This window comes from Tursiops truncatus, chromosome 3 (genome assembly GCF_011762595.2).
Source record: "Tursiops truncatus isolate mTurTru1 chromosome 3, mTurTru1.mat.Y, whole genome shotgun sequence".
Lineage (NCBI taxonomy): Eukaryota > Metazoa > Chordata > Mammalia > Artiodactyla > Delphinidae > Tursiops > Tursiops truncatus.
In genome coordinates this window covers 62,385,194-62,407,766 of record NC_047036.1, presented here as the reverse complement: position 1 = coordinate 62,407,766, position 22,573 = coordinate 62,385,194, and the positions used below count along the sequence as shown (strand labels likewise).

General features: G+C 42.1%; 1 protein-coding gene across 2 annotated transcripts; it reads right to left on the bottom strand.

Annotated features, from left to right (window-relative positions):
• Nucleotides 1-353: 353 nt before the first annotated feature.
• On the bottom strand, nucleotides 354-21,356 carry BHMT (betaine--homocysteine S-methyltransferase). 2 transcript variants are annotated; one of them, XM_004313860.3, is made up of 8 exons: nucleotides 21,324-21,356; nucleotides 17,494-17,626; nucleotides 10,745-10,863; nucleotides 9,216-9,407; nucleotides 8,696-8,843; nucleotides 5,038-5,220; nucleotides 3,363-3,591; nucleotides 354-1,702 (listed from the first exon to the last, which is right to left on the bottom strand). In XM_004313860.3, the coding sequence occupies exons 1-8, from the start codon at nucleotides 21,354-21,356 to the stop codon at nucleotides 1,519-1,521; spliced, it is 1,221 nt and encodes a 406-aa protein (XP_004313908.1). In that variant the 3' UTR covers nucleotides 354-1,518. The 2 variants fall into 2 exon arrangements, with proteins under 2 accessions (XP_004313908.1, XP_073658018.1); XM_073801917.1 differs by having other exon boundaries at nucleotides 10,763-10,863.
• Nucleotides 21,357-22,573: the final 1,217 nt, after the last annotated feature.

Here is a 22,573-nt window from a genome sequence, read left to right as displayed (position 1 = left end):
TTAAAGGGGCATGCATCTTACACAGTAGTAGGTTGAATAAAGGTATCTATTACCTATGAACGAAAGTATTAAATATTGAACCTGATTTGAGAATGAAAAATGGTAGATAGCAATTGGTAAAAAAAAAAAAGTGACTTTCACTCTTTTCTTATTTCACCTCAGCCATATGCAACCTCTGAGAGTCGTGCTGCTTTGAAAAGAAATTATGGAAATTTCTTTTTCCTTTAAATACTGCTGCCTTGTCCTTTAAAACTCTAGCATGCTTGTGTCTTTTTAAATAGAAACTGAGGTTATACAAGACTTAGCAAATTATAGAACAGAAATAAGATTCAAATACATCCAAGATAAGTCTCATTGCTCCTTTTATTTTAATAGCTGAAGAGATTAGAATTTCCAAACAGCTATACCAATCCATGAATGTTTAGAAAGAAACATGAACTCTTTCCTCATACATTGAGTAGCCGTTTATTCTAATGCTCTTACATCTTCAGGCTTGAGCTTTCAGAGTAGGTACTACCAGGTAAAAATATACTTCTCAATCTAGGAACCCCAGATAGAGTTTGGAGAATCTCTTTTTCTTTATTATATATTTTTTAAAGCTACCAAAGTAACACAAGACCATTGCTCCCCAGCCTTACTGGAGGGAGGTATTTAGGTGGATCCAGCCTAGAAAAAGATGGAGAGAGCCTGGGTACCCATCCCTTCTCAGCCTCCCCATTGGTCTGAATGCTTCTTAGTGGTAGAAATGGGTCAGAAAAGTGAGGGAACAACTCTGGAACTCTGAGCTCTGAATATTTACTGATCAGGTCCCATAGGACTGATTTTCTAAGAAAAAACTTAAAGGAATAGCAAAGTCCCCATAGCTGGTGTCCCATAGCAGTGTTTTTCAATCTGTGGGTCAAAACTCATTAATGGGTCATAAAATCAATTTGAGGGGTCTTAACCAGCATAGTATTTTATTAATGAAATAGGACAGAAAGGAGTGGAATAAAAAATACCAGAATGGATCACATTTTATTTCAATGGTTGTACATGTACTTTACTGAGTCGTTATATCAATATAAATTGTGTTCCTTATGAAGGGTCATCTTCAGAAGAGCTTGGAAGTCACTTTCCTATAGCACTTTGTCTGTCCCTGTCTGGTTGCTGAACCATTTATGACAGCTCACATCTCCTCCTCCTTACTAGCCTGCAAACTTCTTGAAGTGGGATTAATGTCCAAATTACTTTTCCTTGGCCACAGTGATTTCCTTAATACCGTGTACATGGTGGGTGCTTAGTAAACCTGTTTAATATTTGCTTCTTATTTATTTTGCTTTCAAGTTATAAATATATACTTTTCAAAATTGTCAAGTACTATTTGTTTTGTTACATGTAGGCTGGGGTTCATATAAGCATTGCCTTTTAACCATCTTTTCCTTATTTTTGGAACTGTGGCCCAAACATAGAGGACCTGAGGCCCAAACATAGACTTCCAAGCATAGAGGAGGTCACTGAAAATGGGTTCCACTGAGGCTATTATGCAGATCTGAACTTCTGTTTTTCAAAGAGCTCTCTCAGCTGCTGCTCGGTCGTGGCTTCTTTCTGCTGCATAAGCTCGGCTGTTCCTTTGGTCACTCCCCAGGCATCCGGCTTTGACATAGAAGGGTTGTACGGCCTGCCTGAGGCTATCCGAAGATTCTCCCAGTATTCCTTCCTGGCCCTGGGGGAACAAAACACACAGCAGGAGACTTCTCCCTGAGCTTCCCTCTCTAGGTCGCAGAGCTAAGACACCCCTGTAGAGCTGTCTTTGGGCTCTTGAGAGTGTGTCCATTGAAACACACTTATCTTTTTCTTTCAGAATCTGTAGGTCTAAAGTTACTTTGAATTTCTTCTTTTTACATACACATAGGTTCAAAAGCTAAGAGTTTAGAATAGGGACATTTTCTATCCAAATTACCCTACCTCTCCATCCTCACTTTCTGGCATTCTACTTCCTGAGCCAGCTGAGCCCACATTTGCTGCTCTCCCCAAAGCCAGTGTTGCTTCTGCACCTCTCACCCTGAGGATCCCGCCCCAGCCTCCTTTCTATTTCCCTTGTCTTCCAGCAGAGATTTCCTCACAGGTTTCCCTGTCTCGAGGCTACTAAAACTTGCAAATCTAACTTTGTCTCGGACCCCTTGAGACCCTCCAGGCTCCTCACTGCCTTGGGATGAGGTCATCTCAACCTCGTGAGCATGAACAAAGGCCACCTCCTGTTCCTGACCTGTGTCTTTACCAAATTCTGAATCCAATATTCTCAAACTTCTAGTGTCTCAGCACCTTGTCCTCTTGCCACATCTCAGTGCTTCCCTCTAGGCTGTTCTCCTGTCTGGCCATCTAATTCGTCCTTCAAAATTCAGCTCTGGTGTTAGCTCTGTAAGAAATTCTTCACCAACCTTCCCACCTTTCCCCCTGTGGGCCATTAGTACAGACTCCACAGCACCTGTGCACATCTTCATCCTTAACTTACCATACCAGTTTGAACTTAGCTGTTTATTTCTCTGCCTACTAGACTGTTACCTCCTTGGGGACAGGCCTGTGCCTTGTCCAACGTGCTCCCTCAGCAACCACAACGGTGCCTGACATAGTTGTGCTCAACTAATGTTCACTGAACAGAGGGAAACTGCTCCCTCTGCTTGGGGTGCATCCTCCACCCCCTTCTTTATCCCGTGGAAGCCTACTCAGCTCTTCAAAATCCAGCCCCAACGTCCCTTCTTCTAAAGTATCTATTAGGTAGAGATAGTTATTCTCTTCTCTTCATTGTTACTTTTTTATCCATGCCTCTACTCAAGCAGTTAACTACATCACCTTTCTTCTCCATTTTCCCCAGTAGACCGCGAGATTCTCTTAGCCAGGGACCACAGCCTTTCATTTCTATACTCCTAGTGCCCTGCACATAGCCTGATGTGAAACTCTGTTTATTGTTCCTCTTCCCCACTGGAATGTAAACTCTGTGGGTAAAGACATGTTTTATCTCATTCACCACTGTCTTCCCAGCTCTAAGGTTCGTGCTTGGCACAGAACGGGCAATTAATACTTGCTGTACTTAAATCCTAACAACTGATTCACTGTTAGTGTCCACCACATGGATGGTGCTTTCCTAGAGTGTGAAATCACATTTTGTTGCAACTTACATGATTTATATTCTATATTCTTAAAGCTTTCCCCAAAAATCACTCCATAAAGTTACGTTATAAACACCTCTATGAGAGAATTTAAAGAGGATAACTGATTCTTTACCATTACACAGCAAATAGGCTGCAGTTTTGGTAATGACCTCATTTGGACATCTTCATAATCTAAATGAGTTTGGTTTGGCAAATACAGTTTAAGGTTCTTACCTTGCTCTGATCCAGGGTTTGGTGTGCATGTCCAAACCACTTCCCCAGCTGCCATGTTTTTCTGAGGCTGGTGGCAAAAATCCCCTTTCCGGGGCCAGCTCCTCTGCAATCGCCCTGATGTGGTAGGGCTCAAATCCACAGCACCCACCTATGTACCTGACCCCCAGGTTGTAGGCCTCTCTGGCGTATTTTTGAATATCCCATCTGGTTGCAACTCTGGGCTCCAGTCCTGTAATAAATGACACTCTGCTTAAATTAAAAATATATATTCAAAACAAACAGCTATAATAAATGTGTAATTTTCAATAAATGAGTTAGATAAGTTGTCAATATTTAGTTCCTAACTCTTAAAAACTATTAGCTATTTTGCATTGACATATCCAATTTTAAATACTGTGACAGCCGGACTTCAAGATGATTCCCAATGATCTCTGCCCTCTGATGTTCTCACCCTTGTGTGGACCCTCCTGTATTATGTCAGGTTGGTCTGTGAGACCAATAGAATATGGCAGAAGGAATGGTTTGTGACTTCTGAGGCTAGGTCATAAGAGACATTATGTTTTCTGCCTTGTTCTCTCCTGGAACGTTCAGCCCAGTTGCCGTGTTGTGAGAACACTCAGATACCACAGTGGAAAGCCCATGAGCTAAGGAGCTGAGGCCTCCAGTCCACAGACAGAAAAAAACTGACCCTGACTCCCAACAGCCAACTGAGAGAGCCTGCAAGTAGATCCCCCAGCCCCCATCAGGCCTTCAGATGACTATAACCCTTGCTAGAGTCTGGACTGCAACGTATTAAGAGACTCTGAGCTAAGCTGCTCCCAAATTCATGACCCACAGCAACTTGAGATATAATAAATATTTGTTGTTTAAAGCCACTAAATTTTGCAATAATTTGTTCTACAGCAATAAATACCACAAATGCCTTGCCGTTCTTCTTCTATGGTTCTTCTAGACGGATTATTTTCCAGGGTCCCTCTAGAATATGGGGTAAGGACCTTAGAATGAAATAGGAGGCTGGCCAGGGTCTGGCCCCGCTCACCCGTGGCTTGATTCTCCAGGTAGACTCACCCCCACTTCCCACACATGCTTTATCCCTCTTCCCAGACTGCAAGTATTACCCCCTTCATCTGCTTGGTCTCTTCATTCAAATCTGTTACACAGTAACCCAATGATGGTAACTTCCCTCTGCCCCGCAAACTCAGATATTGCTAGAATATCTAAGCAACATTCAGAATAGGAGAAAAGTATCTGGGCGATAACCTGGTCTAAACGACTTATTTTTTCTGATGAGAAAATTAAGATCTGGGAGAACTAAGAAATTTTGCTAAGGTTCTGCAACTTAGCAACAGAGCTGGAACCAGAAACAGAATCTTTGCTGATCCTACCCAGGAGCGCGTCCTTTCTGCCAACTTCAGGTATGACGAATTGGTTGTCTACCTAGGTGTTGACTTACCTTTGATTTTACATTTAAGTTCAGAGGTCTTTTTTGCTTGCCGGTCCTGTCTTTTCCTAATGTCTAATTTAAAAGTTTGGGGTTGCAAGGAGAGAAGCTGGGGGCAAGATATGAGGGGATATGCAGCCATTACTTTACGTGATAAAGCTCTATGGCTAGAGATTTCTTTGGAATTTGTCAAACATAAAGACCCTGAGATGATTTATAAAACGTCTGTCTTACCGAAGGGGAATTCTGGCAGGTCGATAAATCCCTGTTTGCCGCAGTCGGGGGTGTGGTAGGCCAAGGGCTGACTCATCAGGTGGGCTTTCAGTCCCGCGGCCTCCAGGCCTTCTTTCATGAGCTTCACTGTTTGTAAGCTAGTTGTGAGGTCAAAATGGCAGTTCACGCCAACGATGGAAGCTCCTGCAAGTGGGAAGAACATTTGAGCTTTAGGAATTCACCAGGTACCAATGGGCCCGACTCTCCTCTCACTCAGGGAGCTTTTATTTGGAATGGTGAATTGGAAGTATGGCACCGGGTCCCTGCAAACTTATCTCACCCTTGGGCAAGAATGATTAGTAACAGGCAGCAAGCCCTTTCTGCGAACAGTGCTTTGAAGAGTCAGCTATAATTGAAGTGTCGTTTATGCACACTTGGCTGTCCATCATTTTTTGAAAAATATAATCATTATTAGAGGTTTTTTTAACTTCAAATTTTAGTAGTCATGTAAAAAAATCATTATTGGACTGTTCTTTAACTTCAAATTTTAGTAGCCATTTTTTCAATCTTTGACATTTTATTTGCAAAGCATGATAATTTTTCACGACTCCCAGCTGCCCCATGGCACCTGTGGTTACGACTCATCTGAGGGATAAATCAGTGTTTCCTTTTATCAGGCCAATTTAACAATATTATTAAGTTTCTTGGGCATAACAGCAGAGTGTAATTTAGGAAACGGTTTTTCCGAAACTTTCGTACAAGTGAAATCATATAATATGTGTCCTTTCCTGAATGGCTTATTTCACTTAGTACAATGTTTTCAAGGCTCATCCCTGTTGAAGCATGTGTCAGAATTTCATTCCTTTTTATGGCTGAATGATATTCCATTGCATGTACGTACCACATTTTGCTTATCCATTCATTAGTTGGACACTTGGGTTGTCCGACAAAAAGGACTTTTTTGATGAACTCATGGCCTAGGATTTTGTAGCTGGAATATAGAGATGCCAAGAACAAGGAAAGGGAAGATTCATTCTGGCCACAATGAGAGCGGCACCAACATCCAGATTCCAGGAGCAGCAGAGCTGATGCTACACGCTGTGACCTCCAGTGTTCAGTGGCAGGCGTCTTAGCAGTCCTCACTGGCCTGGGCCTACAGTTCACTCTTCATTTTTGTTCCAATCTGGCCTCACTTCCTGTCATTCCTCTGAATCAGTTTTTGTTAAGGACACCGATGACCTCAATCTTGCCAAGTCTGGTAGTCACTTCTCTCTTCTCATCTTACTCAACGTCTCGGCAGCATTCAACCTCGTGGCACTCTCTCCTTCATCGATACTCCCCTTCTCTTGGCTTCTGAGAACTTCCCCCACTCTCTGAGTGTTGCCCCTACCTCCCTGGCTGCTTTTTTTTGAGTGTTATGTGCTGACCCCTCCTCAAGGCTAAACCTTTCAGTCCTGTAGTGTCCCAGGATCCCACTGAGCCATCTTCTCTTCTGCATCTACACTTCCTTTTCAGCCCCAGGCTCTCAATACCATCTATATCCAGACCTCTCCCAAGCTTCTCTCTCTAACTCTGACCTTTCCACTGGGTTCCAGACTGGTATATTCAACAGCTTACTGAACAGGGTCACTTGGGTCTTGACTACCTTTTTCTTCTTTTCTCTTTCTTTCTTTCTTTCCCTTTCTTTTCCTCCCTTCCTCCCTCTCTCCCTCCCTCCCTCCCTCCCTCCCTTCCTTCCTTCCTTCCTTCCTTCCTTCCATCCATCCGTCCGTCCTTCCTGGTGTCCTGGAGCCACAGTTTCTCTTTCCTTGCTAGATATCATTACATTAATGAAGTCATCACATCTTGGCTATTTATTGATGTCTATTAGGTATAAAGGTCCTTGTAAGGGGTTTTAGAGAAATATAAATAAAGGACACCAAAGATTTTATAATTTAGCACAGGGCTTCCCAAGGTTTGCTCTATGAAAACAAGGTTCTATGACCAATTAAACTGGGCAGTAGTTATTTACTGTAGTCCCTTCTTGGAGACTGCCAGTACACACGAACACGTCAAAGCCTCTGAGAAGTTCTGCAGCCGAGAGGCTGCTTAACGTGGCTTAACACAGCATTTTCTATCCGTGTGTAACTGCAGAACCCTATTAACAGTCTCACAGATTAGAAAATGTCATCTGAGGACACGCTAAATGTGCGACGCAGCTGCTGAGAGGAGGAAGTGATTACTTGGGGTAGGGATGACTATGTCAGGGCACATGGAAGTTGAACTAACATTGGAAGATGGACTAGATTTGTGAGACGGATATTGACTAAGGACCTATCATGTGCTGGGTGCTGTGCTGGGCACACGGTACTCCGTGCTGAGCCAAGCAGACATAGTCTCTGCCCTCTGGGATTTTACCATCAAGTGAGAGAGCCAGACATTCAAGACATAAACGAATGAGATAACTGGGGAGTTCTGTGAAGGATAGAAACAGGGTACAGTGAGGTCAAGCACTGTGGCCACTCACTCTGAACAGACCGGCAGGGGAAGGAGTAGATGCAGGCCAAGAATCCCTGCCAATTAACAGCTGGGATGATGAGGGCCTCCTCTCATCTTTTTGAAACATATTAATTTGGTTTCTCCCCCCATTTCTAATATGTAGAATAAAAAATTAGGATTCTACAATGTCATTCCTAAACCTAAATAATTATTATTAGTGACAAGTATGAAGTGATTTTCATGAACTATTAAGAGTTGGATAAAGATGAGAAATTAAACAATTAGCCAATCAAAATCTCTGTTCCACACAGTGAGTCAGACTCTTCCACGGACACTGTGTTATTCCTCAGGTTGAAAATGAGGTAGCTTTGAAAAAAGTCTGTGAATTTTCCCTAATTGAAATGAGACCCAATATTAGGAATGGAAATTATATGAAAAGGTAAATTAGGTGCTCCATGTTTCACATCAAAGGATTTGAAAATTTATTGTACCAATTACAAAAAGTAAAACATACCAGTTGTTTATGAGAATGGAAAAACTTTGGCAAAGAGGGCAACTGACTTAAAAGTTATTAATGTCTAAAGACCTCAACTTCAGATAATTTAAAATAAAACATAATTTTTCCTAATGTTCCTTTTGATTTACTAAAATTCTTCTCATTTCCAGGTGTTAAACCTTCAGCGTAGGTCTAATTGCCCATTTCAAAAGGCTGGTATGTCTGTGTATGTATTTTTTTTAAACATTTTTTTCTCTTTGGGACTCAATAATGATATTATAGATATTCCTAAGAAAGTAAATTAATGGCTTTCCTGTAACAAAAGTAGTATATAGTGATTCATAGATGGACCTGCATTTGTATGTCATTTAAAAGACACACTAGGGGCTTCCCTGGTGGCGCAGTGGTTGAGGATCTGCCTGCCAATGCAGGGGACACGGGTTCGAGCCCTGGCCCGGGAAGATCCCACATGCCGCGGAGCAACTACTGAGCCTGCGTGTCTGGAGCCTGTGCTCCGCAACAAGATAGGCCGCGATAGTGAGAGGCCCGCGCACCGCGATGAAGAGTGGCCCCCGCTCGCCGCAACTAGAGAAAGCCCTCGCACAGAAATGAAGACCCAACACAGACAAAAATAAATATAAAAATAAATAAATAAATTTTAAAGATAGACACACTAATTGCAAACTGGCCAGAACGCATCATCACCTGCTTTCACCAGGCGCACTGCACATTCGCCAGGGGCCACACCGTGTAAATCTCCCTCTGGGCCGATGCACATGGTCGCTGCCACTGGTTTTCCAGATGCTTTCAAGGCTTCAACTGCCCATACAGCCTCTTCAACGTGTTCAAAATACTGAAATAAGTTAAAGTCAAGATACTTTTAATCTTGTTTCTTCCCAAATAATTTGAAAACTTATCCTACTGTGTATTAACTTAATTATCCTCAGATGGGTGTTTTTCAAACTCTGAGTTGTGACCCATTAACATTTTTAAAACAGAACAGAAAGGTGATTTCAGCGACTTACAGCCCACAGGTTTGAAGAACACTATGTTACATTAACTGAATCACGTTTAGTTGAAGCCCTAAATTGGAAAAACATTTCAAAACTAAATATTACAGCTACTAGTCATGACTGGTGCCTAACCCCACATGGTCCTCATGAGAGTAAAAGACAGAGAAAATGTCCTAAGTGTCCTCGTCTCATCTTAGATCGTATATGTTTACCTCTGCGATCAAAAAGTCCACGTTCTTCTTCATGAAGACCTCTAACTGTTGCTGGAAGACTTTTTTGACTTCAGTTTCCCTCTTGCAGCTAAGGTACGAAGGTGTCTGGCTTACACCTCCTGCCACCAAGGCATCTCCCTCATCAGCTACTTGCCGGGCAATATCACAAGCAGCTTCATTGACTTTCTGCCCCTAAAATGGATGAATTTATGATACGTCTACATTTTCATGTGAAATTGAAGCAAAATTGTTATTCAACGTCCAAATCTCAGTTGTATGTTATAATAGTGATTTTATTCCAGAAAACGACAGTGATGGAATAGTTCAGTGCTTTATGGAGTTGAGCAATTTGCAGTAACAACATTGCCAATAACAGTGATTAAGAAAAAAATCTAATGATGGTATTTAGGATATTATATTATACCCAAGATCTGTGAGAGGGTAAAAGTCCTTACATAAAAGGATCTGGTATCTTCCAATGCCTAAGCTGCACTTAGAAGAATACCTAGCAAATAGTGGTGATGATGATAATGATTTGCTTTTATCATTAATAAGAATAAAATTCAATTTAAATTACTACAGAATTCATGACTTTTTGTCATTATATATTTTTTCAACAGATACATGTATCACAAGTCAGGTCTTTTCTAATTTTTTAGACAATATAAATTGATGTTTGTCCTCAAAAAACCCCAGTACTATAGATCACACAGACTCATGTAATTTTAGAATGCCTTTTTCATTTTAGAGATGAAGAAATTGCTGATTTGATGGGATAAGTAAATGGTTTGCCCAACATCACGCAGTTGATTGTAGCTGAGCCTGGAAGATTCTAGGTTCACTGACTCCTGGCACATATGACCTTTCTCCTATACTGTGTCACATTAACAAATTGTAAAGATGTAAGAGTTTCGGACTTCCCTGGTGGCTCAATGGTTAAGAATCCGCTTGCCAATGCAGGGGACACGGGTTCGAGCCCTGGTCCGGGAAGATCCCACATGCCGCGGAGCAACTAAGCCCACGACCCACAACTACTGAGCTTGCGTGTCACAGCTACTGAAGCCCGTGCGCCTAGAGCCTGTGCTCCTCAACAAAGAGAAGCCACCGCAATGAGAAGCCCGCGCACTGCAACAAAGAGTAGCCCATGCTCGCCGCCACTAGAGAAAGCCCGTGGGCAGCAACGAAGACCCAACGCAGCCAAAAATAAAATAAATCAATCAATAAATAAAATTAATTTTTAAAGAAGATGTAAGAGTTTGTAAGGATACTCCTTCAGCAACTTAGTCAAGAGACTGAGAGAATCATTAATAGTTAAATACTTCTTTGATCTGCTTCATTAAATGCCTTTCTGTTAATTTGAGGGACGCTAGCTAAAACCTAAGAATATTATTTACACATATCTCGTTTCTGTATTGTTTAAAACAAAACAGAACTCTAAAGCGGCTCAACACTTTTCTCTATGAGAGCTTTGGTAATGACACGCGTGTCTACTGTGTCCTTCTAAGAGCGCCATGTGTGGTGTTACTCACAGATATTTTCTCTGCAACATAGTTTCCCCTGTTCTCCAGCTTGTCTTCACTGGCGTAGAAGGTGAAGGTCTGCATGACATTCGATCCAGCTCTGAGGAATTCTCGATGAAGCTGGCGAACTGGGAGATTGAATGAGGGAAAGGTATTCATTGTTAAGTTTATTAGTCTGTGATGCTTTCAAAAGGCTCTCAGATAAACAACTATGAAAATAGCTGCTTAAATTCCTGGTTGCCTGGCATTTGCTCATCCTGGGGGCAAATGAGGGGTGGATCTGGAGTCTCTTGCCAGGAGAAAGAGATTATCTCTGCCATGGATGTGGGGTGAAGGGAAGAGGGAGGTCCCACAGAGGAAGAATCATCTCAGTGTTTTTGCCAGGCAGAGAAGATGGGGAAGGACATTCCCTAGAGAGGGAACAGCCCGAGCAAAGACAAGGAGGCAAGAAAAGTCTCGGCATTTGGGGGAGTGACAAGCAGTCTGAGTGGCCGGAGTTGAGGATATGCTGGAGAAGTGGTGGGAGATGCACTTGGAAAGGTGGGCTGTCAGAGTGTAAAACAGCCTAGCACATCATCCCAAGGAGTCTAGGTGCCAGACCACAGGTATCAGTGTTTTTGTTTGTTTTTTTAATTTATTTTATTTATGTATTTTTGGCTGCATTGGGTCTTTGTTGCTGTGCGCGGGCTTTCTCTACTTGCGGCGAACAGGGGCTACACTTGGCTGTGGTGCACGGGCTTCTCACTGCAGTGGCTTCTCTTGTTGCAGAGCATGGGCTCTAGGCACGCAGGCTTCAGTAGTTGTGGCATGTGGGCTCAGTAGTTATGGCTCACAGGCTCTAGAGCACAGGGTCAGTAGTTGTGGTGCACGGGCTTAGTTGCTCCACGGCATGTGGGATCCTCCCGGATTGGGGATCAAACCCGTGTCCCCTGCATTGGCAGGCGGATTCTCAACCACTGCACCACCGGGGAAGCCCAACTCAGTGTTTCTGAAAGATAATTCTGGTAGTAGAGTGGAATAAGTGTCGGAGAAATGTTCGCAATCTAGGTTCATGGGTGAATACCACGTGGCGAAGCTTTCATTGGCTGGAGGAAATATGGTGGGAGGTTTCTTTTTTTTTTTCCCCATATAATCAAATGTATGCAATTTAAAGAGTTATCCTTTGCTCTAAAATAGTGGTCCTAAACCTTGGTTGCCCATTAGATATCCTGCAAGCTTTTCAAAAATTATGAAGGTTAGTGTCAAATCCACATATATTCTAATTTAATTGGTTTGGGGTAAGGCACAAGCAATTTTTTTTAAAGTTTTCCCAGCTGATTCTTATTTTCAGTTTTGTTGAGAATCACCATTCTAAGAGAGCAGGAGGATGTTTCTTCTATAAAATGATATTGAGACTTAGATGGTGTTTTGTTTTTGTCAGGAGAGATGACTGGACAGAGTAAGAAACCAACTCGTATATCGAACCCTAAAATTTATTTTGAAATTTCAGAGACTTATAAAGTCTGCCGGTCTGGGAACAACTACGTTAGACACTAGGAAATTATTAGGACACTGGTGTTCTTAGCCCTTCAGAGGCTAAGACTGGAGATTAGTTTGGCATCTTTGCAACCCAGATGCCTAGTAGAGTGCCAAGAACATAGGAAGCTCAGTTTTTGTTTATAAATGGACAAAAAGGTGAGGCCAAAAACGCTTTTGAATTTCAGAGAATGGATTTCTAAGCTTGAAGCCAAATCTCTGCTTTTAAAATCATGGAACCTTTTGTTCTCAGTGGGAACTTAAAAGCATGCCTAAATTAGGGAGTTTCGAAGTTGTTTTAATTAGCAGCAGAATCAACTGAAAAACCTTATATACAGTCAATCAGATAAACACAGAGTGCTGAGGTTGGAGCAAGGGAGAAGGGACTACAGACTTGGTATCTGGGACAGAATGGTTTATGAATAAGAAGTCCACCCAGCTGGCCCTTTGATGGATTTCCAGAGGCTGTAAAAAAAAAAAAAAAAAAAAAAAAAAAAAAACAAGCAAAAACCCTGGAATGGTGTGCAAATTGTTTACCTGTATGTACATTGTATAGTGCTCATAGGGTCTATAGTCTTTTATCAGATTTTTTCAGAGGGCAGTGAGTCAGAGAGGTGAAGACAACCTTTTCACTCTTAATAGATTTGATTTGATTTGATTATTCCATCATGCTTCTTAAAAATGCCATGCTTTTCAAAGTGTGACCCTACTAGACTCACTTGGGGACAATTAAAAATTCAGATTCCTCAAACCCCTCCAGACCCAGGGAAACTGATTCAAAGCCGATTCCTCTGAGCGCAAGAACCACAACTTTTGGCATAAATTTTAGTAGGAGAGTTAGTCTGGTAATTTCTGAATATCCTTTCAATTTCTATTTTCTGTTTCCTCTCATCATAAAACGATGAGTTTTCATCCTCTAGCCAACAATAGGGTATGACCAGTTCACATGACAATGATACAACTTCTGCTAATTAATTATATTCATTTTATGGCTTTACGCTCTTCATATACTAGTTTTATGTTAGCATCACAGAAGCTAAATATTACCAACTTATGTGTGTGTGTATATGTATAAAACATATGACCCAGACATATATGTACAGAATATAGATATTACCTTGTACACTTATTTGAGAAATGCAAGTCTTTGAAATTCCACAGCAAACTCTAAAAGGTCAGATAAAAATTTGCAGTATTTCTTCAGTGGGACAATAAATTTGCAGTAAAATCATTTGGCAGCAAAATGTCACCTGAACTAATGTGAGGATATTTATAATTGTATCCTATTCAGTGTGGGTAGCCATATATTTTGATGCAAAAAGAGTATTCATGTGTTTAATGGGGCGTAGGGGAGCACTTCAGACCCTAATAAAAGCGTTATGCAATATGTAGCATATGTAACGTATTAACTTTCTAAAATTCCCACAAATTCTGGATTCTAAGATGCATTTGGCCCCAAAAGGGCTTGGATAAGGAATTGCAGACTTGTAGCATAACCTTCCCTTTCTCACTGCTTCCAGCACTAAAAAGTCAAGTCCAGGCACCACTCCTACAAAAGTGTTTTGGGTGCCATCCAGTCTACAGGGAAACTTTTCAGGGTCTATATGAATTCTAGTTATTACCCAGTCAAAATTAGAAAAGTACCTGCAAAAACAAATTCATTTGCATAAAGTAGCATGACAATGACCACCGCTCTCATTTAGAGCATGAATGTTTTAAACGCATTTCATCACCCCCCACCCCAGAAAAGGTTAAATACATCCAAGGTCGTATGAAATGGTTCTTTGAAGATAAGTTACAAGCAGATTTGTCTTTTCTGATGCGTCCTGTAGTCCACTGTGTTTGACAGATTTTGAACTAGGCACTGGCAGAGTTGAAGATAGGGGATTTCAGTCTGTAGCAGAAAGGATTAAATCTGATGACTCAGTATCATGGAGTTTTCATTAATTCTTGGAAAGCAAGGAGCTCGCAGAAGAAAAAGTAGAGCAAATGCTCAATACATGTAAATAAGCTCAAAATATTCAAGACACAAATGGCCAAGAGATCAAATGTGCTGTTTCTGCATTAATAAAATCAAAGAAAATCGGTATCAGAGCAGTTCCTCTTGAGCTCCTCTAATGTGTGACTTTAAAAAAGTAAACGTGACTAACAAAATTGAAATTTGCAGTTTAAACAACAGTCTTATTTTGTTTCCATGGCAAAGTTTGGGCAAAGGTAGTTTATCGTTAATGTCAGTTTGGCCCAAGAAATATTTCATTCTGAGTTTAACCCAGCAAGCAGACCTTAAGAAGCAAACCATAGATATATTAGAAATTCTCACTCTCAGGTCTTAATTACGCCCTTGTGTTCCTTACATCCCTTCAACACAATGCTTCTGAAAGTGGGGTTTACCTTGCCATCATTTGGAGACAAGTATTATGAATATGCAGGTTCCTGGACCCGTCACAAACCTAATGAAACCAAATCTATAAGTGGGGTCTGGGAATTTATTATTTTTAACAAACTCCGCTGGTGAAACTAAAATTTGAGAACTCTTGTTGGTTTAGCTTCCAAAGCTTACTAACTGCATTTTTTTTTTAAGGGTAGAACACAGTATTATTTCTACGTTTATTTGGGAATATAAAAGTTGCGTACATTTGCTAGGTTTCATAGTGTGACTGTGGCTCTTCTACTTTGGATACTTTTTAGGGACAGTGTGATTTGAACACACTTCTGTACTTCTCTAGCAGTAATAGATTAATACAACCAAGAATATTACCAAGAGGGGAAGCAACTCACTCAAGTTACTAACAAGAGCGAATAGTTGTAGTGTTTAACATGAGCCAGGCACTCTTTTGAACACTGCACATATCATTTATTTAATCCTCATAACAACTTTATGAGGTAGATGTCAATATTATCTCGGTTTTCTTAGCTAAGTAATTTCCCCAAGGCCGCACAGCCTAGTGGCTGTGTCAGGATCTGAGCCAGTTCGCCTGGATCCAGAGTCTGTACTGGATCTCAAAACTGTACTGTCTCTCAGTTTATGTTCTTGGTTAATTTCCATCCTGCGTCACTGAGTTTATTGGAATACGCTCTTCTTTAACGTAAAAAACATCTGTTTATTATCTTATACAATATTCACAAGAACTCTGGTTTCCTCTGAAAGATTTAAATTCTTTCGAAGTGTTGGTTGCTGACGGCTCCTGCCTGAGACCCTTCCTAGGAAGTGCCCTAGGCCAAAGGGCACGCCTTTGCCCAGGATTCAGCCCTCTCCTGGAGGAGGGGAGCGCTGACAGCTTGTGTTAGTAGGGGGAAAACACAAAGACCTAGCCTAGCCGCCTTGCCTCAATCTGGGACAACTCTGAGGGGCCTGTGCAATTCCAGAGCTCCCTGAGAGATTGGCTGGGGTCTCTGTTACAACTCTTCGCAGCTTAGTTCCAGGTCCTCCCTTTGCCCAGTCCTGCTTCCCTCACTCCCTTAGTTCACTCCCAAGAGTAGAACCCCTGAGCACAACTCTCTACTTCATAATGTGTTTTCTGAGTGGTCTGACCTGCAAGAGTTGAAGCCAGAACTAGTCATGGGAAATAACTCTGAAGGCATCATGTTAGAGTCAGATCTCCTTCTGACTAGCTAGTAATGAGCACCCACACATCACAGGTGATGGAGCTCCCAGCATGCTCTAGGGGTACAACTATTAAAACCTCAACCTGTAGTGAATTAGGATGAGGTACCCTTGGAAGGGAATGCACTAGCCGGTGCACTATGTCAGATGTTTGAGAGGTCCAGGGGAAGTAGGAACTATAAGGACTCCAGAGCTAGATGGCTATTGTTGGGTACCACCAAATACTGGAGAAAGACAATGAAAGGCTACAGGTGAGTCATCACCGATTTCAGGCAATGTGTGAGAGTCTGAGGATCTTCTGGGCGGTATGTAAAGAGACTCAGTTCCTGTTGCTAGAGAACAGAAAAACTGAGGCTCTGGCCCGGGACTAAATTACATAGGGAGCAGAGTTCTCAACTGGGAAAGCATTTTATTGCCAAAAGTTAGGGTCTGATTAGGAAGAAATGGGACCCTCAGATCTGGAATAAAGACATATGGGTGGATTAACCCATTAGCCTTGAAAACCTACATCCCTCAGAAGTCCATGGACCTGCAAAAGTGACCCATTCCTCCCTTTTAAAGATTAAATCTTCGCTATTCCTTAAGGCTGATACGGAGGCCCTAAGGGACAGCATTTATCCCCTTCAGATTGCATCCTACCTCCTCTCCTGTCCATAAAAGATTTGTGGTCAAAAAAGTAAAGTGAGAATCAGGTTTGTGGGTGCAGGTGCAGGTTAGGTAGGTAGTTGAACAGGGTGGTGCTCGTATACAATGAATGTGACTAGTTGGCAGATAGATAATGGAAGAGGGCTTATCTGCAAGATGATGATTGATGCTGTATCATGCAACTTACAGTGGGTTAAGGAGGGAAAGTGGACTTGTGGGGGAGAATGGCTAAAACACACTAAAATGGTAGAGCCAGAGCCGTGATGAGATTGAAGAATAGGAGCACTAGAGAAAGTGAGCAGAAAAGATAGGAGGGGGTGGTCAGAGAATGTGGTATTTGTCCTTGAGATTTCAGAGGTGGACAGCTATTGGCGATGGTGAGGTCTAGGAGAGGGTTGCTAAGGTGGGAATGGAGGAAAAGTTTGCTGGAGATGAGGAGGAGATCAAGGCACTAACAGGAAGAGTGCTGGATGGATCACATGTATGGATGTTGAAGTCAACTAGAGTGTTGAAGAAGGGAGGGGCAGAGAAAGGCAGTGAGCCAGGTTCTAGACTCATCTAGAGTGAGGATCAGCGAACAAGAGGTAGATATAGGGCTTCCCTGGTGGCGCAGTGGTTGAGAGTCCGCCTGCTGATGCAGGGGACACGGGTTCGTGCCCCGGTCTGGGAAGATCCCACATGCCGCGGAGCGGCTGGGCCCGTGAGCCATGGCGGTCCGGAGCCTGTGCTCCGCAACGGGAGAGGCCACAGCAGTGAGAGGCACGCGTACCGCAAAAAAAAAAAAAAAAAAAAAGGTAGATATAGATGACAGCAACGGGCCATTGGTACTTACCCAACAGGCAAACCTGTACTTATGTACCTAGCACAGTGCCCCGCAGGCAATAATAAATATTTGGATACCACGGCATGAATGTATCTGTTTGATGGCATGCTTCTAGACTTGGGCCAACATAGTGGTCTTTTATGAGAGCTTAGAATATAGCTGTGCACCAACCTGCTTCTGGGTGTTCCACAGCAGCTTCTGGGGTCCAAGGTCCTGCCTTCACATAGCCCCTCTTCTCCAGTGCAAAGACAAAACCTCCATCTCCAATCATGACCTCTCCAGAGTTTAACCGTTCTAGGATGCCCTAAAATTACAGAAGAGGAGGAAGAAAAGGTGTTACTTGAATTTTTAAGACAATTTTCTACCTTTAGAACTTTTGCTATCATATTCTTGAGAAGTATGATTTCTTTAGAATTCTCAGAAAATATCTATTTTATACAGAAATTTGTGACTATATTGAGAATCACCAGAATGCTAATATATTGAAAGTTTGTGTATCCATGTGTATGTGACAGGGATGGGGTCTTTCCGAACACATTAAAGAGTATTTGAAGAATATTGTGGGAGGATGTTATGTTTGAATAAACATCTTCAGAGGGATTAGATGAAAAGGTTTTGTTGTAAAGCCTCATTAGATGAAAAGCTTTTGTTGTAAATAAATACTTAAGCACACCTTCTTAAAATGGTGATTGTTAGTCTTCCTTCTTATTCTATCAATAAACTAAAGAGAGGATTGTATTTTATAAAGTTGAAGTGGCATACAATGCTATTAAGGCATTTTGAGACTGAAAAGTCAAAAGATATTTGGTGAAGACAGAAGGAAGGAGATACTACCACAAAGAGGGCCAAATCAATTAAAGACTTCTGTCTCTGGTGTTAAAATTCAGTTTCCATAATAGCAGCTGCATTATTCTGTCCAGGAAGTTACGAGTATGCACAGCCCGCTCTCTACAAGTGAGGGGACAGGAAAGAGACAGGTAAATAAAATATTTGTAAACTAATTTCTAATCCAACCTCCATACCTATTCCATTTACAGTACTATGCAATAATTACCCTGGTGTTAATAGAGAAATTTTGAACTTAATATTTTTAAAGGGCTTTGTGACTTAGAAAGTAATTTTCTAGTGTAACCATTTTTTTTTTAATTTCAAAAACTCATAGCCTTTAAAAATAAAAGGTACCCTAATTCAATTTAGGTCACTCTGATTTTACAAATGAAGAATTAAGGTCCAGAGTCTCTGAGTAATTTATACACGGTCTTCCAGGTGCAGTGTATATGGCCTCCTGATTCTTTTATCCTTAAATGGTATCTAGATTTGATTTTAAATGGGGGTGGGGAGGGGGGGATAGCTCTGAAAAGGCCGTGTAAAGTAATCACTTGGAATGTACTTACCTGTTGTGTTCCATTTATTACTAATAATGGTTGACAGAACAAATGCTGATATAACAAGGGTTACAAATTCTGTGAGAGACATTCGTAGGCTTTTCTGTCTTAGGTCCTCACCAACTTCTGCCTCTCTTCCACACCATTTTGAAACTGGTGCTCAGAGAAAAGAAACATCTGACATTTCTACCTTAAAGCAGTGAAATAGGACTATGCTATATATTCTTGAATAGCCCTTCCACACAGAAAAAATGTCAAGTGTACAAGTCCATGAGATAACAGATACAAAAATATAGAATTGATCACATGTAATTTTGAAATCCAAATACCTGTCATGATTACAATGTGTCTAAATGTCACATTTTAGATTGACACATATACACTAATATGTATAAAACAGATAACTAATAAGAACCTGTTGTATAAAAAAATAAAATAAAATTCCAAAAAAAAGTCACATTTTAAAACTACAACTTTGATCGTTATGACCCAATTAACAAGAAAAATAGATATATTGCTAGTCGGTGCAGTTGTATAAAAACATGAACAACAGTCAAATAAATGAGATATGACTGGCTACTAATTTTCATTTGGGTGACGTAATTCATGATATTTTATTCGATCACCTAGCAACTCTCATTGGACTCTTGTGTGTGTTTTCAAACTTTAGTAGCACAACACTTAAATGCACAGCATAGCTAAGAATCTGATATTTGGTGGCAGAGTGGCTAGCGGTGATTCAATTACCATGCTGTACATTAGTTTATTGAACAATTACATCAGGAAGAACACTCTCTTAGATTCTACTGCATTTTTAAATTACCTGAACTTCAGACTTTCTTGTTCCTAAGCTAAGTGGCTTTTTTTTTAAATGGAATGTGCTCTGAGAAAATGCTCAAGATATTGTTTGTGAAAAGGTGTTGCAAAGCAATATGTGTAATATCAGAATTTTTGTTTAAAAAGTACATATTTGCCTAGACAATAGACTAGCAGAATATACATCAAAATGTAGTAGACACTGTTCTTAGTGGTTTTCCTAGTTGTTTACAATGAACTTGTGTTAGTTTTGTAACGTACGTTTTAATTTTAATCAGAAGTATAGAAGTATTATTGTCCATATTTTAACAGTGACATAGGCATGGAAACAAGGTTACCAAAGAAACTTTTTTTTTCTTCCCATCTTATGTCCATCTGTTGCTAAAATAATCCTTTAAAATGTTTCATTTTGTGAGTTTGAGTCTGGGGTAGTGGATTAGGATTTATGGCAATGTAAATCGGGCCAAACCAAGAAAAAATTTAAATCTCTATGGGAATCGTCCTTTCCAGCCTACATCAGCTATTCCTTTAGTAGATATATGGATTGGCAAAATTCTCCACCTAACTGAACAGGTGACAGCCTATAATCGTTTGTCATCTCAGCATCTTAAATCCTGGGACTGCATGGCATTTAAAAAAATTAATTGAATTAATGTTTTTCCTTGTGTGGAGGTCTTTTTAATTTGAGGCGGGGTCAGCCCTTTAGAAACTAGGTACAGCCCATTTCTAAAGGGATGGCTGGCAATGAATTTGGGAGGTGGACCTGCCCCCACAGTCCTTACAGCTGCAGGAGTACAGTTGGCCTGGCCCTGTCTCCTTCGCTGCCATTCCCTGGGCCTCTGTCTGCCAGGCATGGAGTTGGGTGCTTTGACACCCAAGGCGCAAGCATATTCCCTACTCCCTCCGTCCTTCTCTTCCCACTCCTAACCATAGTCCTACTCTCAGTGTATCCATCCATCCATCCATCCATCCATCTCCGGCCCCCGCACCGTCCCCCCCCCCCCCCACCCAGTAACTAGACGAAGGCCCACAATCTGGACTGAAACACTCGTCCCCAGGGAAGGGCGGGCTTGTTACTGGGTTTTTATTTTTAAAACTTATTAACAGTCCTTCCTCAATATCTTACGGCCATTGTGCTTAATTTTTCTGAAACTGTCTTTTCGAGGCCCGCACGGTGCCCTGTTCTGTGATCGCTGAAACCAAACTGCGGGATGAAAACTTACATCATCCAAACAACGCCAGAGCCCTAGGGCTGCGGCGGGGCGGGCTGGTGGGTGCAGCGAGAACCCTGCAAGGTAGGGGCCCTGAGACCCTAGGCGCCTGTGAGTGCGCGGGCGGGAAACGGTGGGAGACCGGGCGCGCGCCTCCCTGCCCTGCAAGCGCTGGGCGTCAAGGGGCGAGCGCGGTGGCACGGGCACAGACCCCAGAGGAGCCCGGGGCACGCAGCAGGGCGACCCCGAGTCCCACCGCCGTGGGGAAGGGAAGTCGCACCTGTGGGTCTAGGAGCCGCATCACGGGGGAGTGCTCAAGACGTTGGGAGTCTCAGCTCTTTGGGGGCGCTCTGGAGTTGGGGGGTCACATAGTTCTAGAGGGCGCTCTGGTCAGGGGGGCAGGAGTGCGGACTCAGAGGCGCCTTGGGGTTCTGCAGCAGAAGTCCTGGGGGGCCTTCTGGTCACAGTCAGGCTCTAAGGGCTCCTCTGCGCTCCCCGCGGCTGAGATGCAATGCGGGGCTGGTTTGTGGATCGAAACTCAGAGCTTTGGCCGGGATGGACAGCGCCCTTGGGTCCCCTGCAGACTCACCTTTTTGGCCTTTTTGCCCCCGACTGGTGCCATCTTCGTGGTGTCCCGGACGGACGGTACTTAACACGGATGAGGACCGGCGAGGCGAGCGTTTCCCCCTGAGAAGCCCGGAGCTGCACGGTGGCAGCAGCCGGGCTCTTTATATCCGCTGCTCCCGCGGGGTGGGTTTCCCCACCCTCGGTGCGGTCCAACGCGGGCCTCGGGCGGGGAACACGCCCACCAGCCCTTGATCCCGGCCTGTCGCTGCTTGGGAACCTGCGTGCGGAGGAGGTGATCGAGATTGTTCTGCCAAAATGGGTGAAACCATCCAGAAGTAAAATAATAATAATAATAATGCTGCCACTGGCTCAGGTTTCAGACCTCCCTGTGCCCGGCCCTTCTTTTCCCCTCGCGGGTCCCCGACCCTGATTTCTCCCTTGCCTGGGATCGTGTATCATTACTTCCTTAAGTCGCTAGGCCAGACCCCTAAGAATTCCATCCAATGCCCAAATATTTGTCAAAGGCCGAGGATACAAGATTACTGAACGAGGAGGCTTGCAGTTCTTGGAAGAACTTCAGCCTAAAGTGTGACCTCCTGTGTGATATACACCCAGTGGATATGTATCTGAAAAAAAATGACATTTACAGAAGGGTCCGATACTGACCCTGCATTAGTGTGTGTGTGTGTGTGTGTGTGTGTGTGTGTGTGTGTGTGTGTGTTCAAAGTGAACTTTATCCTTATATCCAAACATGCCTTACAGTTTCTAATAATATCTTTGCAACATTTAACAAGGACAAACACTTAATGTTTATATATGACAGTGGAAATGTACTTTAGAGACTTCAAAATTCAGCGTGAAAACTGTGTATAAAAACGAATAGGCATTAGAGAAACTGGAGGAAAATAGAAATGTTAATAGTAGTTATCTGTTGATGGTAGAGTTACGTCTTGCTTTTATTTTATTCATTATGTTTTACTGTATTTTCCAAACTTTCTTTACAGTGAGAACACATTGACTTTAAAAATTTTTTTAATTTAATATATTTATTTTTTATCCAGCAGGTTCTTATTAGTTATCCATTTTATGCATATTAGTGTATATATGTCAATCCCAGTCTCCCAATTCATCCCAGCACCACCACCCCCCCAGAACACATTGACTTTAAAATAATGAAAACATTACTTTAGAAAAATGTACAACGTAAGAGTAAATAGCCTAGAGAACAACTAAGAAGTCTGAAGTAGAGTTCAGAAACTTACCCAAATACAT

Excerpts from the sequence above, each read along its gene's own strand:
- BHMT (XM_004313860.3), bottom strand. The coding sequence starts at position 21,356 with ATGGCACCAGTCGGGGGCAAAAAGGCCAAAAAG. Across the intron at positions 10,864-17,493 it reads TGTGGAACACCCAGAAGCAG|TTCGCCAGCTTCATCGAGAA; the intron begins GTTGGTGCACAG and ends TCAATCTCCCAG. Across the intron at positions 5,221-8,695 it reads AGTGCGCCTGGTGAAAGCAG|GAGCTTCCATCGTTGGCGTG; the intron begins GTGATGATGCGT and ends TCCCACTTGCAG.